The sequence below is a fragment of the Equus asinus genome, chromosome 14 (genome assembly GCF_041296235.1).
Source record: "Equus asinus isolate D_3611 breed Donkey chromosome 14, EquAss-T2T_v2, whole genome shotgun sequence".
NCBI lineage: Eukaryota > Metazoa > Chordata > Mammalia > Perissodactyla > Equidae > Equus > Equus asinus.
Genome location: NC_091803.1, coordinates 12,436,244 through 12,461,564, shown reverse-complemented (window position 1 = coordinate 12,461,564; position 25,321 = coordinate 12,436,244). Strand labels below are relative to the sequence as shown.

The following is a 25,321-nucleotide window of genomic DNA, read 5'->3' as shown; positions in this document are numbered from 1 at the left end:
AATAGTCCACGACAGAAGATGGCGGCTCAGATCTGAAAGTTTTGGAGGTAGCGAAAAGCTGCCAGACTCTGCATTTTGAAAGTAAAGCCAACAGGATTTGCTGTTTGGATGGTTTGGATGTAGGGAAGGAGAGGGAAGGCTCTGAGCCTTTTGGCCTAAAGAACTGGAGGGATGGAGGACCCATTCACTAAGGCAAGGTAGAAAGAGGTTTGGAAAGTGGAAAGAGAATAAACAGTTTGGTTTTATATACGATAAGTTTGAGATGATGCCTATTCAAACTTCAAGTAGGTACTTGTTCACATGAGTTAGAATTCAAGGGAGAGATCCACAACCCCCTAGAATCTGGCTTCCTCCCACCATGCTACTGAAATTTTTCTCATCAATGTCACCAATGATGCTCCAAGTTGATAAAGACAAAGCATATTTTTCAATCTTTTTTTTAATTGTGGTAAAATACACTTAACATAAATTTACCATCTTAACCATTCAAAGTGTACAGTTCAGTGATATGAAGTACATTCAAGTTGTTGTGCAATCATCACCATCATCCCTCCATAGAACTCTTCACTTGGCAAAACTGAAACTTTGTACCCATTAAAGAACTCCCCCATTCCCTCTGCTCCCAGCCTCTGGCAATCACCATTCCACTTCCTGTCTCTATGCATATGACTACCCTCTGTATGCCATATAAATGAAGTCATACAGCACTAATCCTTTTATTTCACTTAATACAATGTCTTCAAGGTTCATCCACATGGTAGCATGCATCAAAATTTCCTTCCTTTTCAAGGTTGAATAATACTCCATTGTATGGATGGACCACATTTTCTTTATCCATTCATCCATTGATGGACACTTGGGTTGCTTCTACCTTTTGACTATTGTGAATAAAGCTGCTATGAACATAGGTGTACAACTATGTCTTTTAGTTCCTTTCAATTCTTTTGGATATATACCTAGAAGTGGAATTGCTGGGTCATATGGTAATTATATTTTTAATTTTGGGGGAACCACCAGACTGTTTTCCATAGTAGCTGTACCATTTTACATGCCCATCAATGGTACACAAGGGTTCCAATTTCTCCACATCCAAACTAAGAGATAAGAAACTGATTGAAATCTCTATTAAAGGTCTTCAGTGGAAAGTTGCACGTCTTTGCTATCTATCTCTATTTTAGGATTATACTAATTCCTTTTATCTATTTTGCTGCTACACTCACTAAATTAGGAAAGGAAAAGGAAATGCAAGAATATAATCCATACTGAGTAAGGATCCAATGGTAAGACCCAGTGTCAGTGTTTCCCAGATGAACTGAGTGATCCTGACCATGAAATGGTCCAGCAAAGTTGTAGCAGAGAAATGGCTCTCCCCTTAGATGACTCCTAGAGTAAGCTCCATGTAAACAAAGTAGGTTACGTGGGACAATGGAACATTTTGGGTAGGAGGGTAGCTGGGAAATAGATATTAAAACTAAGAAAAGATAAGTGGAGGGAGAAAGGAAAATTATCTTTGCCATCTATGCATAATAAAGCATACATGCCCTTTGCGATGACCTCTCCCAACACAAAGTGACAGTGGAATCCCCAAATGGCCCTGCACTCACTCTTCCCCTCCCAAGTGTCCTCCCCCTTATCTTCCTTTTCCTTCAACAAATCAAGACATTCCTTTACTTTAGTCAAGCACAAAACAATTACATCTTAAGACATTTTACTAAGAAGCCAAGATAAAATAAGAGAAAACAACACCTCATTCAAAAGAAAGCAAAACTGAAGATATTTTTATTGAATAGAGATTCCAAATCATCTAGAATCCAGTCTAGTCTTCTTGAGCCCAGCCTCTGCATTGGGACTGATTCTCAGTCAGTCATGGAGGCTGTGCTCTTTCCCAGACTCTCCTGTATTATTTCAGTGGTCTCCCCATCGATGCCCTCAACCCCTTCTGAGTTCTCCTCTACAGTTAGGCAAAACAAAGAGCTATCAGTTTGCTTAAAAGGATATTGTTAAAGCTAAGTCTTACTGACACAGATTTCAGAACAATTTACAGATATCGTTCTGTTAAAAGAGTTTCTGTTGAATCCTCTGCCACACTCGCCTCTCCCAGCTCCATCACACCTGCTTTGCTGTGCTCTCCATGCCCAGCCCAGCACTTAGTCATGGATAAGCACCACCTCATGTCTATCAGAATTCATGCATTTTCCACAGAGCTGCACTCTTGGGATGCCCCAAGGAAAGAACTTCACCTGCCTCCCCAACTACGAGAACGTGAAAGTGGAGTAGAGCAATGACAACCAAGAAAATTAGGGAGGGGGCACCAGGCAGAGAAGGAGACCTCAGCTAACCACTACAAAGGGCACGGATTCATTGAAGAAATATTTATTAAGCACCTTTAATAAGCTGGCCATTGTGCTGAGTGCTGAGACAGCAGTGAATGGATTTCTACCAAACGAAAAACTCGAAGTCTTTTTCTAGTGAGAGATGAGGATGTAACTATCCTGTATCGTTGAAGAGATTCGTGTGTTACAACGGCTCCCAGCTGAAAGCAGTAAAACAGCGCTTTGCTAGGAAGATCTTTCCTGGCTGCTTATCTCCACAGCCATCTCCGATCTGCTTTGGGCTCGTGGGGACGACTTCAGGTTGTGTTCACAGTGTTCCACAAGGTAGAGCAATCGTCCTCGAAATTTAGGTGCATTACTATCAGCTGAGGAGTTGGGTAAAATGCAGATTCCTAAGTCGCGGTGGAAAACTGCTCCATCCCTAAATACATGCTCAACAAGTTCCCCAGGTGATTTTGACGTAAGCGGTCTTCAGGTAACACTCTGAGAATCTCTGTTGAAAAGCATTGTTACAAGATATAATGAAGCATATTAAAAATTTTAAGAGTTTATTTAAGCAAAAACTGATTCCACTCAGGCAGCATCAAACCGGAAAAAACCAGAAGTGGTGCTCCACCCACAGGAGGTAGGGGCAAGACCTTTATAGAGAAGACACGGAGGCAAAGCAAGGGAATTATCTGGCTGCAGCTTAAGGATGCCTCATGAGAAAGCCTAGTTGGCTGTTTGTGGTGGGCTGTCCCTAAGTTTCAATTTCTTAACCTTGAGGCATTTACAAGCTTACGTTTTGGTTTGCTTACATAGGCTACCAAGGTATCAGAACCAGCTCAACCTAATGGTCTCCCTCTTTAAGTAATCTAACAGCAAGAAGGACAAAACCTCGATCTGGAATATCCTAAGGATAATTTTCATTGTGAGCACTAAGTTTGACTGAGGGACTTGCAGACTCCACCACCAGCAAAGCTGTAAATACAAATCAGCATGCTGATTGAGCTGGTTTTACTGAGTGTTGAGTGTCACCCAGAGGCAGCAATGTCCTCTGCAGTATCATGGAAAGCAAGGGAAAGTTCTAAGGCAATGGAGCTGGAGTATGTCTTTTGAATCAGGTGCCATTATTCTATGAAGAAATGATCCTCTAGAGTCAAACCCCTTGCCATCTAGTTACCTGCCCTACTGCTCCCCTGAGTTTCCTGAAATATAAAGTACTTCAACGCAGAGGTGTGATCAGAGCCAGGTGCGATTTCCCAGAGAGGTATCTGGGGCACCTGTGGAGTGGGGGAGGGCAGAGAAGCTAGGGAACGGTGAGAACACCGGAATGTTGTGGGTCTCTGGGTGTAACCGCTCCTGCTCATCTAACAGTACCCGAAGATATTGGATGTGGGCTGGAGCTGAGCTCCTGTGAGGTTCCTTAGGGCCTGGTGTTGGGGGAGCTCCCAGATGTGCACCCACGGTCACTGGGTGGTACCTAAACTCTCAAACACACTAGGGGTGTTGAGCTAAGGCTTTCTGGGTGCCTAATTCCCAGCACATCAGCTGAATTTACAGAAAATAAAACTGGGCTTTCAAGCCTGACCTGCCATCTAAAGACCAGTCCCCGACACCGAATAACTGTTATTTCATATCCAATAATCCTAAAATTAGACTTTTTTAACTCATTGCTGCCAAACCAGCTCCAGATTTCATTTATTTGATCATCAGTTTTGCCGTTGTAGAGGTCTGTCTTGAGCACCAATTACAAATTGTGAAATAAATAATTCCAAAACACTGTGAGATTGAATGCCAACACAGATATCTGCGTATGTGCATTAAGCAGAACATAAATTAATTACCAAAGATGCTCACTGAAGCAATGGCCTAAGACCAGCAGTTTTTAGAAGGATGGTCTCTAATTTGGGACAGGACATGTAACATAACTGAAGGCAGCTATAAAGCCCACAAAGCCTTAAGCAAATGGTCAGCTGGCGAGTTGAAAGTATTCTGTGAGGACACCAACACAAAACCAAGACGAAGGAAGAAGAGAGCCACTGAAAATGGGACTTTCCAGAAAGGAAGGAAGCTGCCAGCACCAGTCCTCTCAGTCAACATGTAAACGAGCTTTGGCAACCGTGCAAACAGTGAAAACAGGATGGGAATGAACCTGCAGTTCTTGTGCAAGACAACGTGTGACTAAATCGGTACATCTCCTTAGTTACACGCTGCATCGCTCTCCCACTCCCACCTCAGGGCAATTATCACCTGACAAGGGCTTGGAACACTTTTCCTCCCACAATAATAACTAGTAAATCCTGTTGATTCTTCTCTTTTTTTACATTTTAAATTTTTACATGAAAATAATTTCAAGCTTACAGAAAAGTTGCAATAAGAATAGGGCAAAATATCCATATATCCTTTACCCGGATTCACTTAACATTTTTCACAGACATGGAGATAGAATAATACTGAAATGGCTCCTGGAGGTGGGAGTCAAGAAGGCAAAGACGCAATCCTTAAAAAAAAAAAAAGAAGATTGGCAACAATTGTTAGCCCAGGTGCCAATCTTAAAAAAAAAAAAAAAAAAGGCAGCGAAGACAGACTTCTACCACCTCTTTTCTCAGTCTCTATTTAAAAGCTAATCTACTCCTTCTCAAGAGGCTATGTATTCTAACTAGAAGGGGAAACACATGAAGCAGGTTCTTGGGTTTGCTGCATTTCCTGTCTCTGGCCACTTAGATGGAGCCGTGACTAGCTCATGTGGCAGCAACGGCAGCCCTTTTACAGGAACCATTTGCTCTTCCAGAAAACCAAATTGCTTCTCCAAAGTCCCTCTGCTTCTCAAGGCACAACACCTGCATTACCCAACCCTCTCCATCCTCACTCTCCAAGCAGTTGGAATTCCCAGTGGCAAACACATGGAAGAATATTGTCTACCATCCCCATGTCATAAAAGATTTTTACTGAAATTTTTATCAAAATGTGTCAATCCTGGGGATGGGTTGGACACATATCTAGAATCATGTCTTTCACTGACATCATAAAGAAAAAGAGGCAAGACAGGAATACAAAATTTTAGGAAGCCCAAATGAATTTCTTTGGCCTGTAGAATTTCTAAGTGAATTCGATGTAACCGTAACTGGTGGCACAACAGCTAGAGATGACTGCCAGATCGGAAGAGCCACAGGGGCAACTTGCTCTAGTTCTTTCCTCCTAAGACACCCTCACGAGAGGATTCTAGCTACCAAAAAAGGTAAAAATTAAGGGCTTTCATTCATTCAAATATTTACTGTCTACTGTGTGCCTTTGAAGACCTTCCTATGGAGGGAAAAAGGTTGAAACTGGCAGCACTGAGCTTAAGTGGCGCCCCTTACGCACAAGCAAAAGCTCACTGTGATGGAGAGGCTTCGTGGCAGGTGCCTGCCTGAAAGGAACCCAAAGCCACGAGCCAGGCCGCCTGCATAGGAACCACCTGAGTTGCTTGTTATAGATTTCCAGGACCCTATCCCCAGATTGTACTTCAAGAGCTGCTGGCTCTGCTCGGCAATACTACATTCAACCCAAGTAATGTCTAGTAAAACACCTGTTTTCTAGAATGTAGCCAGGGCTTTAAGGTTAGCAGGAACTAGCTCCAGTCCTTGGAATCCCACTGCTTTCTTTCAATAGCTAAGTCATCTAATTCACTTCAGCTATTATCCTGAATGCTAAGAGCAGAGGCTCTCAGCTAGGCTCAATGTGGCCCCCCAGGGGACATTTGGCAATGTCTGGAAACATCTTTAGTCATCACAATTGGGAGATGCTACTGGCCTCTAGTAGGTTGAGGCCAGGGATGCTGCTAAACTTCCTACAGTGCATAATGCACAAAACAGCCAGGACAGCCTCCCAAACGAAGAATGATCTAGCACAAAATGTCACTAGTGCCAAGGTTGAGAAACGAGCAAGTTCTAGGGAAACATGTTCTGCCAGTCACTCTCCTGTCTTAGAAGTGGATAAAGTCAACTTGTGTTGCAGGATGGAGACAGACGGAACTTGAAACCAGCTTACTTAAAAAAAAAAAAATGTTCTAAATGCCTCTAGGCTGGGATAAAGGAGATACTGAAAGTATTTAAGCACAGTTAATCAGCCTGCAGATAACATGTATGGCATATATTTTGAGAAGCAATTTTTTAAGGCAATAGCTCCTCAGGACAGACCTTGGGCAGACAGTTACCTGGGTCTATCACCACACAGAGGATAAAAAGGAGTTTCTCTTACAAAGGTCATACCCCTGGGAGTGGCACCCTTCCTCAACATCACAGCAGCACGGCACAGGCATGTGCAACAGGCAGCCAGGCCCTGAAAGCACACAGCATGACACCCAATTACACACAATGAGGGCTGCATATAGGTGACCAAATGTCCCTGTTTGCCCTGGAGTCCCAGTTTACACCACTGTCCTGACATAACTAATAGCACTTCCCTTCACTCTCAAAAGTGGCACGAAATGTAAAAGATGAGCTTGTACCAGATGAGCTTGTAAGATCTTGTCATCCCTGAAAGGAAAGAAACTATCGAAGATGATTAGGGTTGTGTCAAAAGGAATCAGGAGCCAAGCTGAAGAAGTTCCCACTAGCCAGAGGTGAAATGATTTGAGCATCAATAATAATAACAACTGCAGTGCACTGGTTTAAACACATCAATGCATTTTGATTAAAAAAATGATCACTTTTAAAGGAAGCAAAGCAACCAGATCATCGTCGTGAAAACAGGGAAATACAGTAAAGGAAGAATCCAGCATTTCCTTCCCTCTCCAAACTGTATCTAAGAGTAACTTAATGGTTAACAAGGGGAAATTTGTTACAAAAGCATTCCAGGTAATCAATGAAGAATCATTTATAGAATTAATGCAATAAATGGATGTAGGCTCCTAACATCACGTAACGAGAAACAACCAGACATGCCACCATCTATGATGTGTTCTTGACAAAATGTGAAATATGAATCTGGTTACACCTCTAGACCTATAGGTTTTTAGTTGATATGGAGGGGAGAGAACTATATTAAATAATGCCATGGGTTTGCAAACAACAAAATGCAGAATGTAACAAACTCTACAGGATAAATAATCCAGGTGTAGCAATGAATGAATTTAAAGGGAAAAAAAGGATAGGAACTATAGATTATTAGACTTAGAAAACAAAGCAACAAATTGCAATTTGTGGATCTTGCATCTTAAGCTTTTACTAAATTATGTGATTTTCTTAAACACATTAATTGGGAAGGAACTGTTAATTTTTTTAGGTATAATAGTATTGTGGTTATTTTTTTAGAGTCCTTACGCTTTAGAGGTACACACTGAAATATGTATAAACAGCAACATTTGGAACTTGTTTCAAAATTCTTCGGTCAGAGAGGGAGATGGGAAGGAGGCGGAGATAGAGATGAAACAAGATTGGCTATGAGTTTATAATGGTTAAAGCTGAATGGAAAATATATGAGGATTCATTTATACATGTCTGAAGTTGTCTATCATAAAAAATTTCTAACTAGAAAAATACAGAAAACAATATTTGACATTTGAATAGATATCAAAAATAAAGTTACTATAATACCATGGGAAAAATTGTCTTTTGAGGCTTTTTGGAGGCATCATCCGTAAGCTTTGGTCTCAAAGCACACAGGGGAGCCCAAGAGGGAAAGACTCCTACCCAGCTCCTACGGAAGCTTCTAGCAAGAGATTCCAACTGGCTGAAAACCCAGAGGCCTGTTGGCTAAGCCTATGACCAAAGAGCATCTACAATTTACCCAGGTAAACAGAAAGAGCTCTGGTGAGCAACTCCCAGCCCATGGTGGCCCCATGCTCCCCCCTAGCTTTGTAACACGGACCTCCTAGAGAAGGCCAAGCTCAGGCCAGGTCAGACCCTGTGGCCTACAGACTAGAAGCCAGAGGCTTAGCCAAAGCCTACCATTGGGTTTGGCTGCCAGGTGGCTGTAAGCCTTGCTTGTCTGGGAAATGGGAAGAAAAGAGCTGATTTTGCATCTGGCCCTCGACGTTGCTGGGCAGTAGCAGCAGCTAAGCATCTCAGAGACAAACTGGGTAGTGAAGCCCCGTGGGGAGAGCTGAGAGGCCAGGAGGTCATCTGCTAAATTAGTGTTAAACACCAGGGCTCTCTGCCAAGAAATGAGTGATAAAATAATGTGTTTCAAAGTGGACTGAGCGTGCAACTCTGTGTTAACATCACCACCATTTATCTTAGTTACAATGGAAAAAAACATTCCAGTAAAAGAATATTGAGGCACCACGAGACAAATCACATCCTGCAATTACAGTGCACTCTCAAAAGACAAAGCAACTTCTCGTACACTGTCAAGAGACTAACTTCATCAGCAGCCAGCGTTCAGACACAGCATTACCACACTGCAGTGCAGTCCACGCTGGTTATGCAGTTTCCAGAATTTGAGAGGAAACCCTTGAGTGATGTCAAAAATAACACAGGAAAGCTGAAACACAGCTACAAATACTGCATCTTCTTATTTTTAAATAAACATTTTTTTTAATGCCTACAGACATCTTTATTTTTCCTAAATTGGCACTCATGCAAAACAGGCTGCCACCATCTCATCATCTCCAGCTGGCATTCCGGATCCCAAGCACCTCTCAAATGATAAGGACCTAGATGTGCTGAGGACAGAGATCATTCAGCAACAATAGGTGGCAAATGCATTTCAGAGCAAGAAGCTGACAGGACCAAGGCACAGGCTCGGGTCCCAGGTCCAGAGGGTTCACAGGAGCATCCCCGCGCGCCACCTGGGGGGAGTCTCAAGCTCAGATACCTTCGCTAAAATGTAAGCTCCACAAGGTCAGGGATTGTCCCAGTTTATACACTGACGTATCTTGAGCACCTAGAAGAGTTCCTGGCACATTATTGGGCCTCAGTGAAGATTTGTGGGATGAATCAAGCGAGAATACAGAGAAAAGCACTTTATATACTGTAAAGTGCCATCAAGTGTAGGGTATTAATACCAGTTCATCTTTCAGACTCATTTAATTAAACCTTTATACAGAACTGAATGTTTTTTAAAATACTCTCACATTTATTCAGTGATCAATAGCAAAATATTAATTTCCTAATAGATGTGGGGACAGTTGTTATAGTACAAGGAATAATGGGATAGGGAAACTTTACAGATGAGCGTAGAATGTTACAGAGACAAGGGGGCTACAAATAAAGTAAAGTAAACAAGGCTGCCTGAGCGATCCGAACTGGGGAGGGAAGATCCAGCACTCAAGCAGGCAGGGCAGAACAAGCGAGCTCGAGGATACGCCCTCACATGGCACTCACCACAGACATAACTTAGAGTGACTCTCAGTTCTTAAGGGTTTCATGTGCTTCCAGTTCCACAGCACAGGTTCTGGGAGAACCAGGTCTCGTCTGTCTCGTTCACCACTGTATTCCCAGACCAGGCGTACAGTAGGTGTTCAATAAATATTTGTTAAACGCAAAAGAGTAGGGGGAGGAAGGCAGACAGAGTCTGAGCTAACGATCTTGCAGGCAGGATACAGCCCTCAGGAAAACGAGGTTCAAGCTGCCAACATGGGACCAAACTTGGCCTTGATTACCAGACGTGCTCAAGAGGTGGATATGAACATCCCACTGAAGGAGAAAAACCTCAGCCTGAGCTGAAACTCAGGATACTGTCTCCCCAAAAGATGGTAAGAAAAGCTGTTAGCACCACTTGGATAAGAGACGTGAGGAGCTGTGCTCTCTGGAAACTCAGAATACACCAGGCCTTGCCCTTTTCCTGTTGGAGAATGAGTGGAAAGAAAACAGGTCAAAAGGCCTTTCTGCACCCCATCACTCCTCAACAACCCCCCAAAGTCCCTCAGTGAATAAAGATGAATGCATCCTCCAATGAGGTCTTCCTCCACCTTGGGGTCCTGGAAGGTCCTGCCTTCTCCACACCTTCCATTAGCAAAAAAGGAGCAGTTCCACAGGGCGCCCTTACTGCACCGGGGCCTCCTGGCGATGCTGAGTTTTCTGGTGCCGATTGAGGATGGACCTCTGGTTGAAGCTCCTCCCACAGGCAGGGCAGTGGTAGGGCTTCTCCCCAGTGTGGATCCTCTGGTGTCTGACCAGCCGCTCCCCTTTACTGAACCGTTTCCCGCACACCTGGCACCCATACGGCTTCTCCCCGGTGTGGGCTCGCCGGTGCACAGCCAGGTTAGCATTCCTGCTGAAGCTCTTGCCACACTCGCAAGTGTAGGGCTTTTCCCCAGTGTGAGTTCTCCGATGCACCTGAAGGTGCTGTCTCCGGCTGAAGCTTTTCCAGCAGTCACCACACTTATAGGGCTTCTCCCCTGTGTGACTCCTCTGGTGGACCTCCAGGTGGTGCCTCTGACTGAAGGTCTTCCAGCACTCGCTGCACACATACGGTCTCTTTCCCAGGTGGGTTCTCTGGTGCTTCATGAGGTACTCTCTCAGAGTGAACCCTTTCCCACACTCGACGCAGCCATAGGACTTCTCTTCTTCATGGGTCCGCTGGTGTCTGACAAGATTTGAGCTCCGACTGAAGCCTTTTCCACACTCGGGGCACTGAAAAGGCTTCCAGAAGGAGCTGTGGGTCTTGAGGTCATCAGGCAGGGGTATGACGCCATGCTGGGGAGGCGGCGGCCCTGACACGTTTCCCACAGAGCTAGCGGGCTCCTGCTCACACGTTCTTCCAAGCTCAGGGCTCTGGAGAGAGGCTTCCCCAAACCTCTCTGACGTCACCCGAGCAAGCGCCCCCTTGAGGTCTGCCTGCTGGGTTTTCACCTCCTTTTCCTTGCTCCCAATGCCTACAGGACAAAGGAGATACAGACTGATTCTGTAGCAGCTATTAAAGGAAATTTATGTTAGAACTTGGCTTCTAAGGGTACCCCATTAACAATTCCTTCTTTTTCCCTTTGACCAACAACCTCAATAAATTTTACTTTTTTTGACTCAAAAAACCAGACATTCCTTCCTTCCATCTGTTATGGACTGTTTGCGTCCCTTCCCAAATTCATAGGCTGAAGCTCTAAGTCCCACTGTGATGCTATTAGGAGGTGGGGCCTTTGGGAATTAATTAGGTGAAATTATGAGGGTGGAGCCCCCATGATGGGATTAGCGTCCTTGTAACAAGGGGAGAAACCACAGCTCACCCTCTGTACCACACAAAGAGGTCATGTGAGCATGATCCCTCGTGATGGGATTAATGCCCTTATAAAAAGAGCAAGAGACACAAGATCTCTCTCTGTCTCTGCCAGGTGAAGACATGACAAGAAGGTTGCCATTTGCAAGCCAGAAAATGAATTTGATTTCCTCACCAGAAAATGAATCTGCCAGCAACTTGATCTTGAACTTCTCAGCCTCCAGAACTGTGAGAAATAAATGTCTGTTGTGTAAGCCACCCAGTCTACGATACTTTGTTACAGCAGCCCGAAGACTAAGACAATCTCCACGCCTTTTTACAGAACAGTCTGCCAAACTGTAATGCCCTTACTTTTCTACTACTTCATGATGAGGATTTTTAGGCTGGTTAGTTTTAAAACTACAGATGAGATTCAGGCTCCAAGGAGTGGAATTTGTTTGCCCCTTTGTTGGGAAACATTTACATTTCTAAGGGAAACCTCTATCTGTGAAGATGCCTCCCTCTCTGTGCCAGGAAGAAGGGGGGATGGTCTTATCTCTGGAAGCTCTTAATCAATGCCAGAGGCAAGAACTTAAGTTGGTTGCTGTCTGGCAATCTCATGTAACTGATTTAGGGTGGTGGCTTCTGACCTTTACTTAATCCGATTTGATTCTTGTCTAAAAGTCATGGGATCACCCAATGACCAGACCCCACCTGCAGTGATACCATTTTAACTTTTTTTCATGTTCTTTCCTTTGTCTTGTAAAGAGATGAATCATATACCTATGCCTTAAATTTAGCCCTAACCCTCAACTCGGGGCAGCAGCAGGAGCTCTGACTGCCCGTGGGTCCTGTCCCCACGCACCAGCTCTGCCTGCCCATGGGTCCTGTCCCCATGCCAGCGGGGGCAGCAGCAGCAGCTCTGCCTGCCCATGGGCTCTGTCCCCATGCCAGCGGGGGCAGCAGCAGCGACTATGCCTGCCCATGGGCTCTGTCCCCATGCCAGCGGGGGCAGCAGAAGCGGCGGCAGCAGAAGCTCTGACTGCCCATGGGTCCTGTCCCCATGCTATTCTATACTATTCTCTAAATAAAAGAGCACTACTGCCAGATCTTAAGAGTCTAAAGAAATCTTTCTTTCGACTCCTTGGCTCACCGACCCCGCATCACTTCACACTTTTGTTTCCTTTGAGATCTAACTCCATGATTCCCTCTAAGAAACAGGCCCTGATTATTCCCTTACCCTGGGTCCTTCAGCACATTTGTACTCAATTAGCACTTAATGCTACATTTATTTTTATGTGATATCGTTGTAAATGCTACTTCATACTCATCACAATGTTCTGTTTTCCCCAGTGATTACAAACCTGTTCCACCAATGGTGAACCACACGCAATTCTCTACATTCCCAATATACTTGCTTCCCTGGCTGCCCCTGCTCAGGCTGCTCCCTCCACCTAACCAGGCTTTATTAATCTGGGTCTCCTAGGAGCCTGGCCCAGGACTGACTCAGGGAAGATGCTTAATGACTACTGGATGAATGAATAAACCCAGTCTGTCACTGACGTTTTGGGTACCAGACTGCCTCTACATGAGCATATTTATTATGACTGAAATGTCCCAACTTGATCCTTCTAGAAGTCCTTCCTATGATCCCTTTTATACTCTCTCTAAATTAATAGAATAACTGTTTATAGCAGAACATGAGGAAGGGGAGAGAAAAGGGAGCAAAGAAGCCAAGGGAGGAAAAAAAACAGGAAATGGCAAGTGGTGGTTAAAGGGGGAAAAGAGTAAAGATAAAAAGAATGGGCCAGCCTGGTGGTGTAGTGGTTAAGTTCGTGCACTCTGCTTTGGCAGCTCAGGGTTCACAGGCCCAGACCCCAGGCATGGACCTACACAGTGCTCAAGAAGCCATGCTGTGCAGCATCCCACATACAAAATAGAGGAAGATTTGCACAGATGTTAGCTCAGCAACAGTCTTCCTCACCAAAAAAAAAGATAAAAAGAAAACAGATATCACATGCCTCCTGATTTGATAAAATATGACAGACAAGCTATCAGCTAGGATGTATTCTTCTGTATTATGAACTTTTCACAAAGTACAAGTATAACGTAAATGTAATGTAACATAAACATAAATGTAGAGGTCAAAGAATTTTCATAATGAACACAACCATGTGAACAGCATCAGCTCAAGAAACAACATTACCACCACCCAGAAATCCTTCTCCCATCCCAGCCGGTGACTATATCCCACCCCAGGGTAGCATGCTATCCAGACTTTATTACCATAAAGTATTGTTGCCCGTTCCTGAACTTTATGTAACTTAGTCACTCAGTGTTTCTGGCTTCTTTTGCTCAATATTATGCTTGTGAGGTGCACCTATATCGTGGTGTGTAGCTACAGTTACACTACATTCTTTTTCATTGGTGAATAGTACTACATTGTAAGAAAACATTACAATCTATTTATTAATTTGACATTCATTTGGACAATTTCCAGTTTTGAGATGTTATGAATAGTAAAATGAAAATTAAACGCAATGCATGAACCTTAACTGGACCCTGGGGAAATGTGAATATGAGCTAGGTATTACATGTTATGGAGTTTATGTTCTCAGGCCCATTCCTACACAGCTGTCAACACAAGAGCTGACATTACATAGGACTGAATCTCAGGAAGACCTGAAGGTTGAGATGGCTAATGGACGGTGCACTTGGGAACGGACCTTCACCTCAGCGAGCCTCAGCACAAACACTTAGGGAAGTGCTGGGGTTGTCTGCAACAGTGAGTGAATAAGAGGACAAACATACCGCCAGAGCCTCCAGAACAATCAAAAATGGCCAGGAGGGTGTAAAAACCCTCTGGGAACGGGAAGGGAGAATCCTTCCCCCACACAGTAGCAGTGCTGGCAGAGACACATCCCTGAAGGAGACTAAGGCGCTGGGATGCTGGTACCTCCAGGTGGGACATGGGCACGTTGCACAAGCTGCTGTGCTGTGCGGTTGTCTCTGAGGGTTTCCACATCCTTTACCATTACAGAAATCTTACATCTCCTTGTCATGGTGTGACACCGTTGTACTGGGCCCAGGTCTCCTAAGCCCCTTCCACTACTGCCCCTGCGCCACTCTGTAATGACCACTATTACATGCCCTTGGGCTCTTCAGCAGCACTGCAGAGGCAAGCGCCTTTAATTTTAACTCCTCAGAGTGATTAGTAAAGTGATGGCCACAAGGTAAGTGCCAAATAAATATTTTTTGGGTGACTAAATGAATGCTGACTGACTTGTAGAATAATCACTTAATAATATTTATATGACTAATAAAAGTATCTAACACTACCTTGTTTACCAAATGTTTAGATTTATCGTCTCATTTAATCTTCACAACGCCAGGAGACAGTGTTCTATGAATATCCCTGTTTCAGGACTGAGGAAACTGAGACCTGAAAAGGTCACATGCGATGCCCAAGGTCACAGTTAGCAAGTGGCGGAGCCAGGATGCCTTGTCTCATGTCCTGAAGGAGGTACAATGATACTCTCACTCAACCCTCAACATCCTGAGGTAAGAGAAGACCAGGTGGGGTCAGTACAGAGGAGGAGTCAGCAACGAACTTACAAAGAAGTTATAAAAGGAAGACAAATAGAGGGAATGAAAGAGCGGGCCAGCACCAGCCACGTGTCTGTTCCTCTCCCCACCGTTCCCTCCTTTCAACCCACAGATTTCCACACTGCTCTTCACTCTACCAGTGCCCAACCCCTGCAGCGCCCCTGCAGCTCTCCCCACGGGGCCCTCACCCTGCACTTCCTGTCGCTCACTCTTCTTTCCTCCTCTTTTCTCTTGCTGTTCTTGCTCCTCCTATGAGCTCCTTTCGTGTACGATGACCATGTCCTCACTGCTGCCAACCCCAGGTAAAACCCAGCCACCACTTGAGATGGGCCCAAAAAAGGCTCTGCTTGCTCTGTGACACAGGCCCACCCTGACCTCTCCCGTTTCTAGAGTCCTACTGTGTGTCCTCGTGCCCTCCTCTACACACACACTGCGTGCTCCGAAGGTCTCACACATGCTAGTCCCACCCCAACACAAAGCTACTAACGTGGGGCCTGCTCACAGGAAGGAGTACTCGCCGAATGAAGGAGATCAGAGGACCCTTTTTCTGATGCTTCTCTTGTTCTCAAGCCCTTGATGCCCTTCAATCACAGACACAGAGTAGATGTTCAGGGAACTAATGACCAACCTGTCTCGTCATGGCCAGAATAACTACCTGGTGTTTTCTCCCCGACTTGGCCACTCCTCTCCTGACACAGGAAAGCACCCAGCCAGATCCTTACACTGCTGGTCCATGCTCCTTCCCTGGAGCTGTCTAACCGTCAGCCATGAAATCTCCTTCCTTTGTCAGTAGCACCAGGTTCTGAAATCCGAGGCAGGGGAAGAATCCCGACTCAGCTTTCAAAACCCCTCAGTTTCTTACCAGTGGGATGGAAACAGTCTTACCTGGAGGTGAGACCCTGCAGTCCTGCGGTTCCACATATTCCCCAAAACAGTCTATCTGGGCTGGGGTCATGTGCCTCCACTCCTCCTCGGGGAAGGCCAGGGCCATATCCTTAAATGGGCCCAACCCCTGAAACAACAGGAAATTGCTATGGATAAACAAATAATCCCAAAGTAGGAGCAGTCTAAATGCAGGAGAGACCACAGGGGACACACTAGGGAAGAACAGAGCAAGAAGACTGGAAGGAGCTGGGTCCCAAGACGGGTACCCCTCGACAGTTGAACGACTGAGAAGTAAGGAACTGTTTGAGCCACTGTATTTTTGTCTTTGCTGCAGCAGCTTAGCTTGTGCCCTAACAACCAAGCATCCAATTTCCACACTGTGATCTCCTCCACTCAATCTTCTAGCTTAAGTGACCCTGTGAGCCTGGGAGCTGCTATTTACCCCTCATCTGGAACTGATTTCCCTAAGAGTTAAGTAAACATTTGGGCAAGTTCTGTCTTGAGAACAAGGCCTTGGTAAAATAAATGCATCTCCATTCATGACACCATGACAAAGAACCATGATGGCAGAAGGGGAGGGTCTGACAAATTAAAATACACTGCTGTCATTCTTCACCTCCTCAAACCACGTCCTTGGAAAACAGGACAGGAAATTGCACAGGCACCAGACCTTGCTCAATACTGCTTTAGCTAGATCAGACTTGACTTGCTTCTTTTTTCCTTCTACAAGGAACTCTTCACTTTAAGACTCATTGTCCCCTTCAGAAAGGTGTCACGCTGGAAATCCCCCACCTCCACCTCCCTGGTAATGCCCAGCATCCCATGCACGCGGCAAGAGTGCCCAATCTGTGCTCTCATTATCCCCATTCGTGTCAGATCAACAAGCGCAAACAAGGCCAGAACTCCTGGTAGAGTCAGAGCAGGGGCCAGGGAGACCACTCTGCTCAGTGCCCCTGGAGCCCCCATGAGTCAGCTACATTCCTGCTGACATGAGGGGAGGAAGGGGTCCAGAGGAAGAGCAGAGCAGAAGTATCCCCACAAAAGCTGTCCACAAAGGGTTACTGATGTCCTGGCCAAAAACCATGGCCTAGATCACACCTGTGGGGTTTCTGTCAATAACGTCTTCCTCCTCACAATTAACAGAGTAATACTAGGTCAACCAAAAAAAAAAGTCACGAGGCTGGCCTGGTGGCACAGTGGTTAAGTTCGCACGTTCCACTGCAGCGGCCCTGGGTTTGCCACTTCACATCCCGGATGCAGACCTACACACTGTGTATCAAGCCATGCTGTGCAGGCATCCCCCATATAAAGTAGAGGAAGATGGGCACGGATGTTAGCTCAGGGCCAAGCATCCTCAGCAAAAAGAGGAGGATTGACGGCAGATGTTAGCTCAGGGCTAATCTTCCTCAAAAAAAAAAAAAAAAAGGGCAAAGAGCAATACAAACAAGTGAACTGGACCTAACATCCAGGCATAACAACTCAAATTAACAACTGAGGATGGAAAAATGGAGAAAATGAAGTTGTCATGTCCATGTGAACAAGAACATGAGAATAATTCAACTTTGTGGATGGCATTCTGTTGTGCAGAGAAATCTGGGGAAGGTGAACCTCATTCAGAGCAACGTCATGGTCCCCAGAAGGGCAGGGGCACAGCTCACCTGGGATCCAGCTGTAAGGAACCCAGCTGCCATCTCTTGCTCTCTGGTGTTCACTGGGGGGAGGCCAGGACCAGCCTGAAGAATTGGCAAAGCTGAGCAGGGGAAAAGAAGCATGAGAAGGATTAGTGCTGTCTTGCAGTTAGCGTGTTCAAAGATGTCCACTGCCTGACACACAGAACCCCAGGAACCGTAAGGAGACTCTAGACAGACAGGGGTTTCAGTGTCCCCTACCCTCAGCTGGGAAGATGGTCCCAACCCAACATTCTCTGTCCCTTGAAGGCTATTCACGCTCCCTGGTCACACTCTGGGAACAACCCCCTTTGAGAGTCAATAACAAAAAAGTCATATATAACTTTTAAGGATACGGTTTGTCTGCCCACTTAAAAAATATTCCTACATGTCAGCTGCATATTTCCTGGTGGTTTCTAGAAGGTGTGTGAGGGAAAGAAGAGAAGAAATGATATGCGAGCATGACCTCAGATATCCCCTGCAGAAATCGGAGAGTCAGGGTATAGAAAACAATTTCACTTCATCTGTTAACTACTGAAGTCAAGGAAGTAGCCATCAAAACCCAGAATTACACCTCGCAGGTAACTTAGTTTATCAATTGCTGGGTTTGAAAAGGAAGACGGGAGGGGAGGGCACAACGCACTGTCTTCTGTGCTCTCACCTCCTTAGTGTCTGCATCTTACCCTGCTCCTGGAAGGCCCGTGTTCCATCTCCAGGGTCCTGACTGAGCTGCTCCTCGGTGCCTTGGTTGAGACCTTGAACTCCCTCCCCATGGGGCATTCCCCACTCAGGCTTGACCTCCACTGGCCCCAGCTGGACACCTGGTTCCCAAGGGCCTCTGCAGAGTGCTGTCTCCTCTTGCTCTCCTTGCACATGGCACGGAACCTAAGAACAGTTCCCAACACCTATTAGAATAAGGCCTGGGTGAGGCTAGTATGAAGGGAGTCAAATTAAAACCTAAAAAGAGAGCCAAGGAAAGAATCATTCGAGCTGCAGGGGAGACGAAGCACGAGCCAGCTCAGCACTTCCCCAGGACATCAGCGAGAAGGTGGAAAGAAATAAACTCCTCTTATCAGGCTCTGCACGACTTTTCTGTGTCCATGCCATTTTGCAAAGGTCCCTTCTGCCTGCCTCGTTACTGATCAAATTCCACCAAGAATAACATCACAGAAAGCCTAAATATTGCTGTGTTGAGAACTTTAGCCCAACATGCTCACCACTAGGGGAAAAAAAGTCCCCATTTACAGACGTTGAAAGCAAAAACTACAAAGCCTAGACTCTGCAATGAATTAGCTAGTGAGAAAAAGTTGCTCCAAAAATAGCAAGGAAAATGAGGACAAGTCACTCTGAGACACACTCACAAAAACAAGCCCATCCTGTCTACTTCAAAAAAAAAAAAACAACATTCTTAGGATTACACAGGAAGTCAGGAGTAACTGCAGTGGGAAAAGGAGGAGAAACTAAAGATGGTTAATTCCAAGCAAAACAGTAACATTCAGTCCTGCTCTCTTCTTTCCCAGCCTACAATCAGGTGACTGTACTACCAGACAGTGACAGAGACGTGGCCAGAGTCCCAAGGAAGCATCTGAGGTGCAATTACTTGGTGTCACCAGAACACCCCCACAGAAGTGTTATGCGAGCCATCTGCGCTGACATCCCAGACGTGGAAACAACACCGTCACAGACAACTCCTCTTGGTAAGCACATTCACCAAGCGGAATTCCTCGCATTCCCATATGCATCTCTGCCCAAAGAAGAATCGGTCTATAAGGAACTTTGAAATCGATCCCAATTGCCTTCTTTGGGCCTGAGGCTCACGAGGGAAATATGGCCAGGCCTCAGCCCTGATGACCAAAAAGGAAGCTAACGGCCCTTCCACAGGCCCTGCAGCTTCCCTGGGAATGGCTTTTCTTGCCGAAAACTCCACTACCCTCCAAAAAGTACCTCGGAGTCTGGGAGCAGAGGAAGGAGATTCTATGCCCCATCCACTCCCACTGCTTCCTCAAACCTTTCCATTCTTTAAATCTCCCCTTCCCGCACCAAGAAAGCAAGACCTGGGACCCCCTTCTCACCCACCGCCTTGGCCTCCAATGCTCTCTCCGTGAAATCCTCCACCATGGCCACCAGGGCCTTGCCACTCTCCGGGCCGTGCTCCCGAATCCAGGCGTAGAACTCCCGGGGCAGGATGGTCAGGAACTGCTCCAGCACCAGCAGCTCCAGGATCTGCTCCTTGGTGTGCAGCTCGGGCCTCAGCCACTGGCGACAGAGCTCCTGGAGTTCCCTGAGGGCTTCCTGGGGACCAGCTGCCTCCTGGTAGCGGAACTGCCGAAACCTCAGACGAAAAGTCTCAGGACTAGGGTCCTCCCTTCCCCTGCCCCACGGCAACTCCTTCTCCAGTTTTACCACAGGAACACTCATCTGCTGCTGAGGCTCCTCCGCCATCCCTGGATGCTCTTTAAGCATCTTCACACTTCCTCCCAGAAGACGGAGGGTCTGTTGGGAAGACCACACCGACAGTGATGACAACATAAGTGAGACACCTAGGAAACGTCAGTCCATTCCAATTCTGTCTCTACATCAATGAATATTCTGCTAGAGAACACGGTAATTACTTCTATGAGGAATTTTCAAAATACTGAACATACATCCTGAAAATCATGTGAATGTGACTCAGTATTTGCTAACCACCCAGTATGTGCAGAGAGTAAACAGAAAACGTGTAGGGTTTAGCTTACACCCACAAACACCTTAGGATTTCATTAGGGAGAGAACGCTACAATCAGAGAATAATATAAGATAGGTTATAACTACGTCAGTCACCAGGACCCCCTCTTTCAACACTAAAGGAAATATACATTCAACACATATATATGCCAGACCTGCACAAACTGGAAACAGAATAGAGAAGAAGACAGACAAGGCATCTCGCCCTTTGAAACTCATATACTAACACAGTGGACAGAAGAAAACAAATGTAAGCAAATAAATTAAAATTAGAAATGGGGATAAGTTATAGAAAGGAAGTAAGTATGGTGCTTTGTTAATGGGGGATGAACAACTTGAAAAAGGGTTTTCTGAAGAGATAACACCTGGGCTGAGACCTGAAGGATGCGAAGGAGCCAGTCATTCAAAGCGCAGTCCAGGCAAAAGCCTTGAGGCTAGAAATCACTTGCCGGTCAGAGAACAAGCCAAAGTGCAGTGTAGCTTCAGCAGAGTGAGTGACGGGCACGAGAAGAGTGGCAGAGGCAGGCAGAACCAGAGTATCCAGGGCCTGGACCACAGTGAGAATTATGGGCTTTACTCATTTCTCACTGTAGTGGGCAGCTACATGTTTCACAAAGGCCATTTTGCCTGTGGTGTGTCAACAGAGAATAGATTAGAGGGGACAAGACGGAGGTGGCACTTACAGCTGTCCAAGCAGAAGATGACAGGGGCTTAGATCAGGGTGGTGGCAAAGAAGCAAAGTTAACATATATTTTGGAGGTAAAACCAATAGACTTGCTGGTGGCTTGGATGCGACGGTGTGCTCATCCTAAAGAAAACAACAGGGCAACATACACACCTTATTACCATGGATGGGAAGATTTCTAGCTTGTGGAGGCTTTACCACTTAGAAAGCATGCGAACACATACTCTCATAAACAGAACAACTCTGTATGGTGAGGACAACTCTCCCTACTTTTCAGGTGAAGAACCTGAACATGTAAGAGGTTAGATTGCAGACCAAGGTCAGCCTCCCAAAACCTGTGGTACAGATGAGAAACACGGGAAGCCAAAAAGACAGAAAAGTTCATGTAGGTTCAAGTACCCGTGACAAAGAAGAGGCTTGCACTAAACTGAAGGATGAGTACTATTTAATCCCATGGGAGCGGGGGGAGCACCTAGGATGGGAAGACCGACCTGGAAGTCCAAAGCGCGTAAGGGGCTTGGCTTTTAGAGGGGGGGACGATCACTCTAAATGGAGCAGAGAATAAGCAGACGGCAGGAGGCACGTCCGAGCTTCCGCTTAATATCCTATCGGGTGTTTGTCTATTTATCTACCTTTCTTAAACCTATTTTACACCTTCAGTCTATTCATTTTCTCTGCTGCATCAATTGAGATTTCTCTTTCATGACTTCCCAGCTACTGCATTTATTCACTCCACCCACTACTGCGTTGATCGCACTACGGCGCAAATATTTACCAATGTGTCTCCGTCTACCAGGTTCCCCGACGGCAAGAAAGGTCCGCGATCATTTTTTATCCCTGGCACTTGACAGACAGAAGGCGTCCCGTAACTGCTCTTTAAACGAGCGTGTCACGCCTCGCTCTAAAAGGACTGCTTTCACTTTTCAGAGAGCTCCGCCTCGGTTCAAGGTCTCGGGTTCGTGGAGCCCCCCGCGTTAAGCCACCCCTGGCCGCGCGGGATCGGCCTCGCTCCACCCTGAGGCGACCGCGGAGCGGACCCCCGCGCCCGACCCGCAAGGCCTCGGCGCCGCGGGAGGCAGCTCCGAGGAGACGCGCCGCCCGCAGCGTCAGCCCCGCCGCCGCCGAGGCCCGCAGCGGCACCACAGCTCGGCCCCCGCACGCGTCCACCTCCACCCCGCCGCCCCGCCCGGCCCCAACCGGACTCTCACCCGCGGCCCCGCACGCGCGCCGGGCTGGCCCGCGCCCTCGGCGGACCGGAAGTGGGCTGCGGACACTGTCAGACAGGTGCGTAAGGAAGGGGGGGGGGGGGGGTCCCTTCCGTTTCCTCTCTAGGACTCTCGGAGGTCGATCGTCTCGATGGTCGCTCGTCCCCGTGGCTAACTCGTCTCCTGGAGGCTCAGGCCCCTCTGCGCCTCCTTTCCTTTGCACCCGCTTTCTCTCTGTGGGAAGGACCCTCCAGACGTACTGCCGGACACGGTGCCTCCTTCGGAGCTTTGGAGTCCAGTCGTTCAACACGTGTTTATTCCGCGCCTGCGGTATTTTATGCGAGGTGTGGGGGCCGGGGGTGACAGAGGGAAGCACCGAGGATTATAAATTCACATAAAAGAGGCCACGACCCCCGGGTAGTGACGGGAGGGGCGGGGTAGTCAAGGAAGGCTTCCTGGAGGAGCCGCAACCTGAGCTCAGATTTGAAGGGTGGACCAGTGAGGTAAGTGTCCCCAGCAGAGGGAGCACGAGGTGCCCAGCGAGGGGTGGGAATGACGGCATTCCCACACCATCGGAGCCGCTAGAGCAGAAGGCTAAACTAGGTAATTCGGAGGGTAACCCGAAGGCAGTGGGAAGCCGCGGGAAGGAATAGATTTTAGAAAAGACGGTACTGAGAAACAAACCTGCGAAAGAGACTGAGCGAGAGGGGAGGAGGGTGGGGAGATGAGAAGACGGACTGTGGGGCTAAATAATGCAATCCAGGAGAGAAAGGACCAGACGGAACGGAGGCAGTCCGTGAGACTGGAGGTTGCAAGGAGGGTGTAGATGTGAAACCTATTTGGGAAGCAACATAGGCAAGGTTTGAACACTGATTGCATCTGGAGGATGAGGGAGAAGATGGAATAATTTAGTAAATGACCAAGTCCACATCTCATATCGAAAAACGGACTTTGAAAAAGTAGACCACTTGTTGGTCATCTGGAAAGAGAGAACACTGGGTCCATACCTTATACCACATGCCGGGGCAAAATCCAGCTGGGCTCACAGGGTCTCATTCTTTTATATTACAAATTATATTATCAATCCCTTCTGGAAATAGTGTCGGATATCCTCCTCATCCACTCACATGCACTCACCTCCAAGAGGGATGAGACAACCTTGTCATCCAGGGCCAAGAAACTGCCTGACTGGCTCAGACAATCTGTCTTGGAAGACTGAACTATATCTAGTGACATCAAAAACCAGTCTTCGGCTTGCCATGGAGAGACACAGAGAGGAGGGCATTCTGGAAAAGGCAGAAGGAGACTGGATCAGATGACAGGTCTCCAGGTCAGCCTTGGCCAGGAGAAAGGGGCTCCTCTGAATTGGGAAGAAAAGAATCAAAGATGGGTGATGGTGTAGGTCAGAGCTCTGCAAACTTTCTCTGTAAAGGGCCAGATAGTAACCATCCTAGGCTTTGCACGACACATAGTCTGTCGCATACTCCTCTTCATTTTTACAATCCTTTAAAAGGTTAAAAACCATTTTTAGCTCACAGCCAGGGCTGGATTTGACACAAGGGCTGTAAGTTTGCTCACCCCTCATGTAAATTATTTTAAAGTTATTCTAGAGAGAAGTTTAAGGAGTTCATTCTTGGCCTCTTTTCTCAGTGATATTATCTGGTGAGAGTGCAAGAGATGATGATAGGCTTGGAGCTTAAATAATGGGGTTAAGATTGGAATATCTGGGGGGCTGGCCCCATGGCCTAGTGGTTAAGTTTGCGTGCTCCGCTTCAGCCCCCCAGGGATTCGCTGGTTCGGATCCTGGGCGTGGACATGGCACCACTCATCTGGTCATGTTGAGGCAGCATCCCACATAGCACAACTAGAAGAACCCACAACTAAAAAGATACAACTAGGTACTGAGGGGATTTGAGGAGAAAAAGCAAAAAAAAAGAGAAGAAGAAGATTGGCAACAGTTGTTAGCTCAGGTGCCAATCTTAAAAAAAACAAAAACTGGAATATCTATTGTGAGGAATGATGTAGGAAAAATTTGTAGGGTGTATGGAAAGATTGTCAAGCCACACTGAATACTCAAGTGAGACTGAAAACAAAACAACTGAGAGAATCAATCCATACAGTTGTTTGTGCAATCTAGGGGCAGATCTGCAGAAAACAAACAGCTGAGTTAAACCAATATTGATTATTATGAGAGAATGCCAAGGGGACGGAAATGAGGGCCGTAGTGGGAGAATGTTGTATTGAGTGACCACAGAGTCCAAGCTGAGCAGAGAGGAGGGCTGGAAACCAACAAGGAGGCCTGAGGAGTCAGAGGTTAGCATGAGGCCATGAAGCAGGTTTCAGGAATTTTTCCAGAAATGCTATAGGCAAACTAAGCATAAAATGCATATCCTTTTTTTTTTTCCAAAGCAGAACCATGCTGTACTTTGTTCTGCACTTTGTTTTTATACACTAAACAATATCTTTCCATGTCTACACATACTGATCTACCTCATTCTTTTTACCAGCTGCACAGTATTCCACTGCATGTATTTCCCATGATTTATGAAGCTTATTGGTGGACATTGAGGTTGTTTCCAACATTAGGATTTACCGGAAATCTGGAATGAACATTGTTATACATAATTCCTTGTGCACCTTTTGCAAATAAACCTAAAGGATGAATTCCTGTACATGGAATTGTTGGCTCTAAAAGTTATCCATGCATTTTGAATTTGGTCAGCTGTTGCCAAATTATCCTACAAAGAGCCTGCATCAATTTCCACTCCCGCAAACAGTGGGGGATAATGTTCATTTCTCCACAATCTCATCAACACTGGATCTCATCAAACTTTTTCATCTTTGTAATCTGACAAGTGAAATAAATAGTGACCTATTTTTATTTGCATATCTTAATTATGAGTAAAGTCAACTATTATTCATAAGCTACTTACTTATATTTCTTTTCCTATGAATGGGCTTTTTTTATCTTTTCCTCTGTTTCTGTTAATTTTAATATGAATGTTTTATTTCATACGAATTTTTGAATAGGTAACACATTTACATGATTCAAGAATCAATATCATATAAAAAGTTACACACAGAATTATTGCTCCTGCCTTTGCCCACTCCACCACCCCA

The 25,321-nt window shown here is 46.1% G+C and overlaps 1 protein-coding gene across 8 annotated transcripts; it reads right to left on the bottom strand.

Moving 5' to 3' along the window:
- Positions 1-447: 447 nt before the first annotated feature.
- Positions 448-22,322, bottom strand: ZSCAN25 (zinc finger and SCAN domain containing 25). Of its 8 annotated transcripts, none has more exons than XM_070484301.1 (7): positions 22,205-22,293; positions 20,995-21,119; positions 19,664-20,080; positions 18,271-18,472; positions 17,579-17,670; positions 15,921-16,047; positions 448-2,826 (listed from the first exon to the last, which is right to left on the bottom strand). In XM_070484301.1, exons 3-7 carry the CDS (start codon positions 20,048-20,050, stop codon positions 2,726-2,728), a joined length of 909 nt encoding a protein of 302 aa, XP_070340402.1. In that variant the 5' UTR covers positions 20,051-20,080; positions 20,995-21,119; positions 22,205-22,293; the 3' UTR covers positions 448-2,725. The 8 variants fall into 8 exon arrangements, with proteins under 8 accessions (XP_070340402.1, XP_070340404.1, XP_070340397.1 ...); XM_070484296.1 differs by lacking the exon at positions 448-2,826 and adding an exon at positions 9,352-11,115; XM_044746744.2 differs by lacking the exons at positions 448-2,826; positions 22,205-22,293 and adding exons at positions 9,352-11,115; positions 21,772-22,175.
- Between the last annotated feature and the right edge of the window lie 2,999 nt (positions 22,323-25,321).

Coding starts and splice junctions, on each gene's coding strand:
- ZSCAN25 (XM_070484298.1), bottom strand. CDS start 20,050: ATGCTTAAAGAGCATCCAGGGATGGCGGAGGAGCCTCAGCAGCAGATG. Junction 17,671..18,270: donor ACGGGCCTTCCAGGAGCAGG/GTAAGATGCAGA, acceptor TCCCCTGCTCAG/CTTTGCCAATTCTTCAGGCT. Junction 11,116..15,920: donor CTGCAGGGTCTCACCTCCAG/GTAAGACTGTTT, acceptor TTTGTCCTGTAG/GCATTGGGAGCAAGGAAAAG.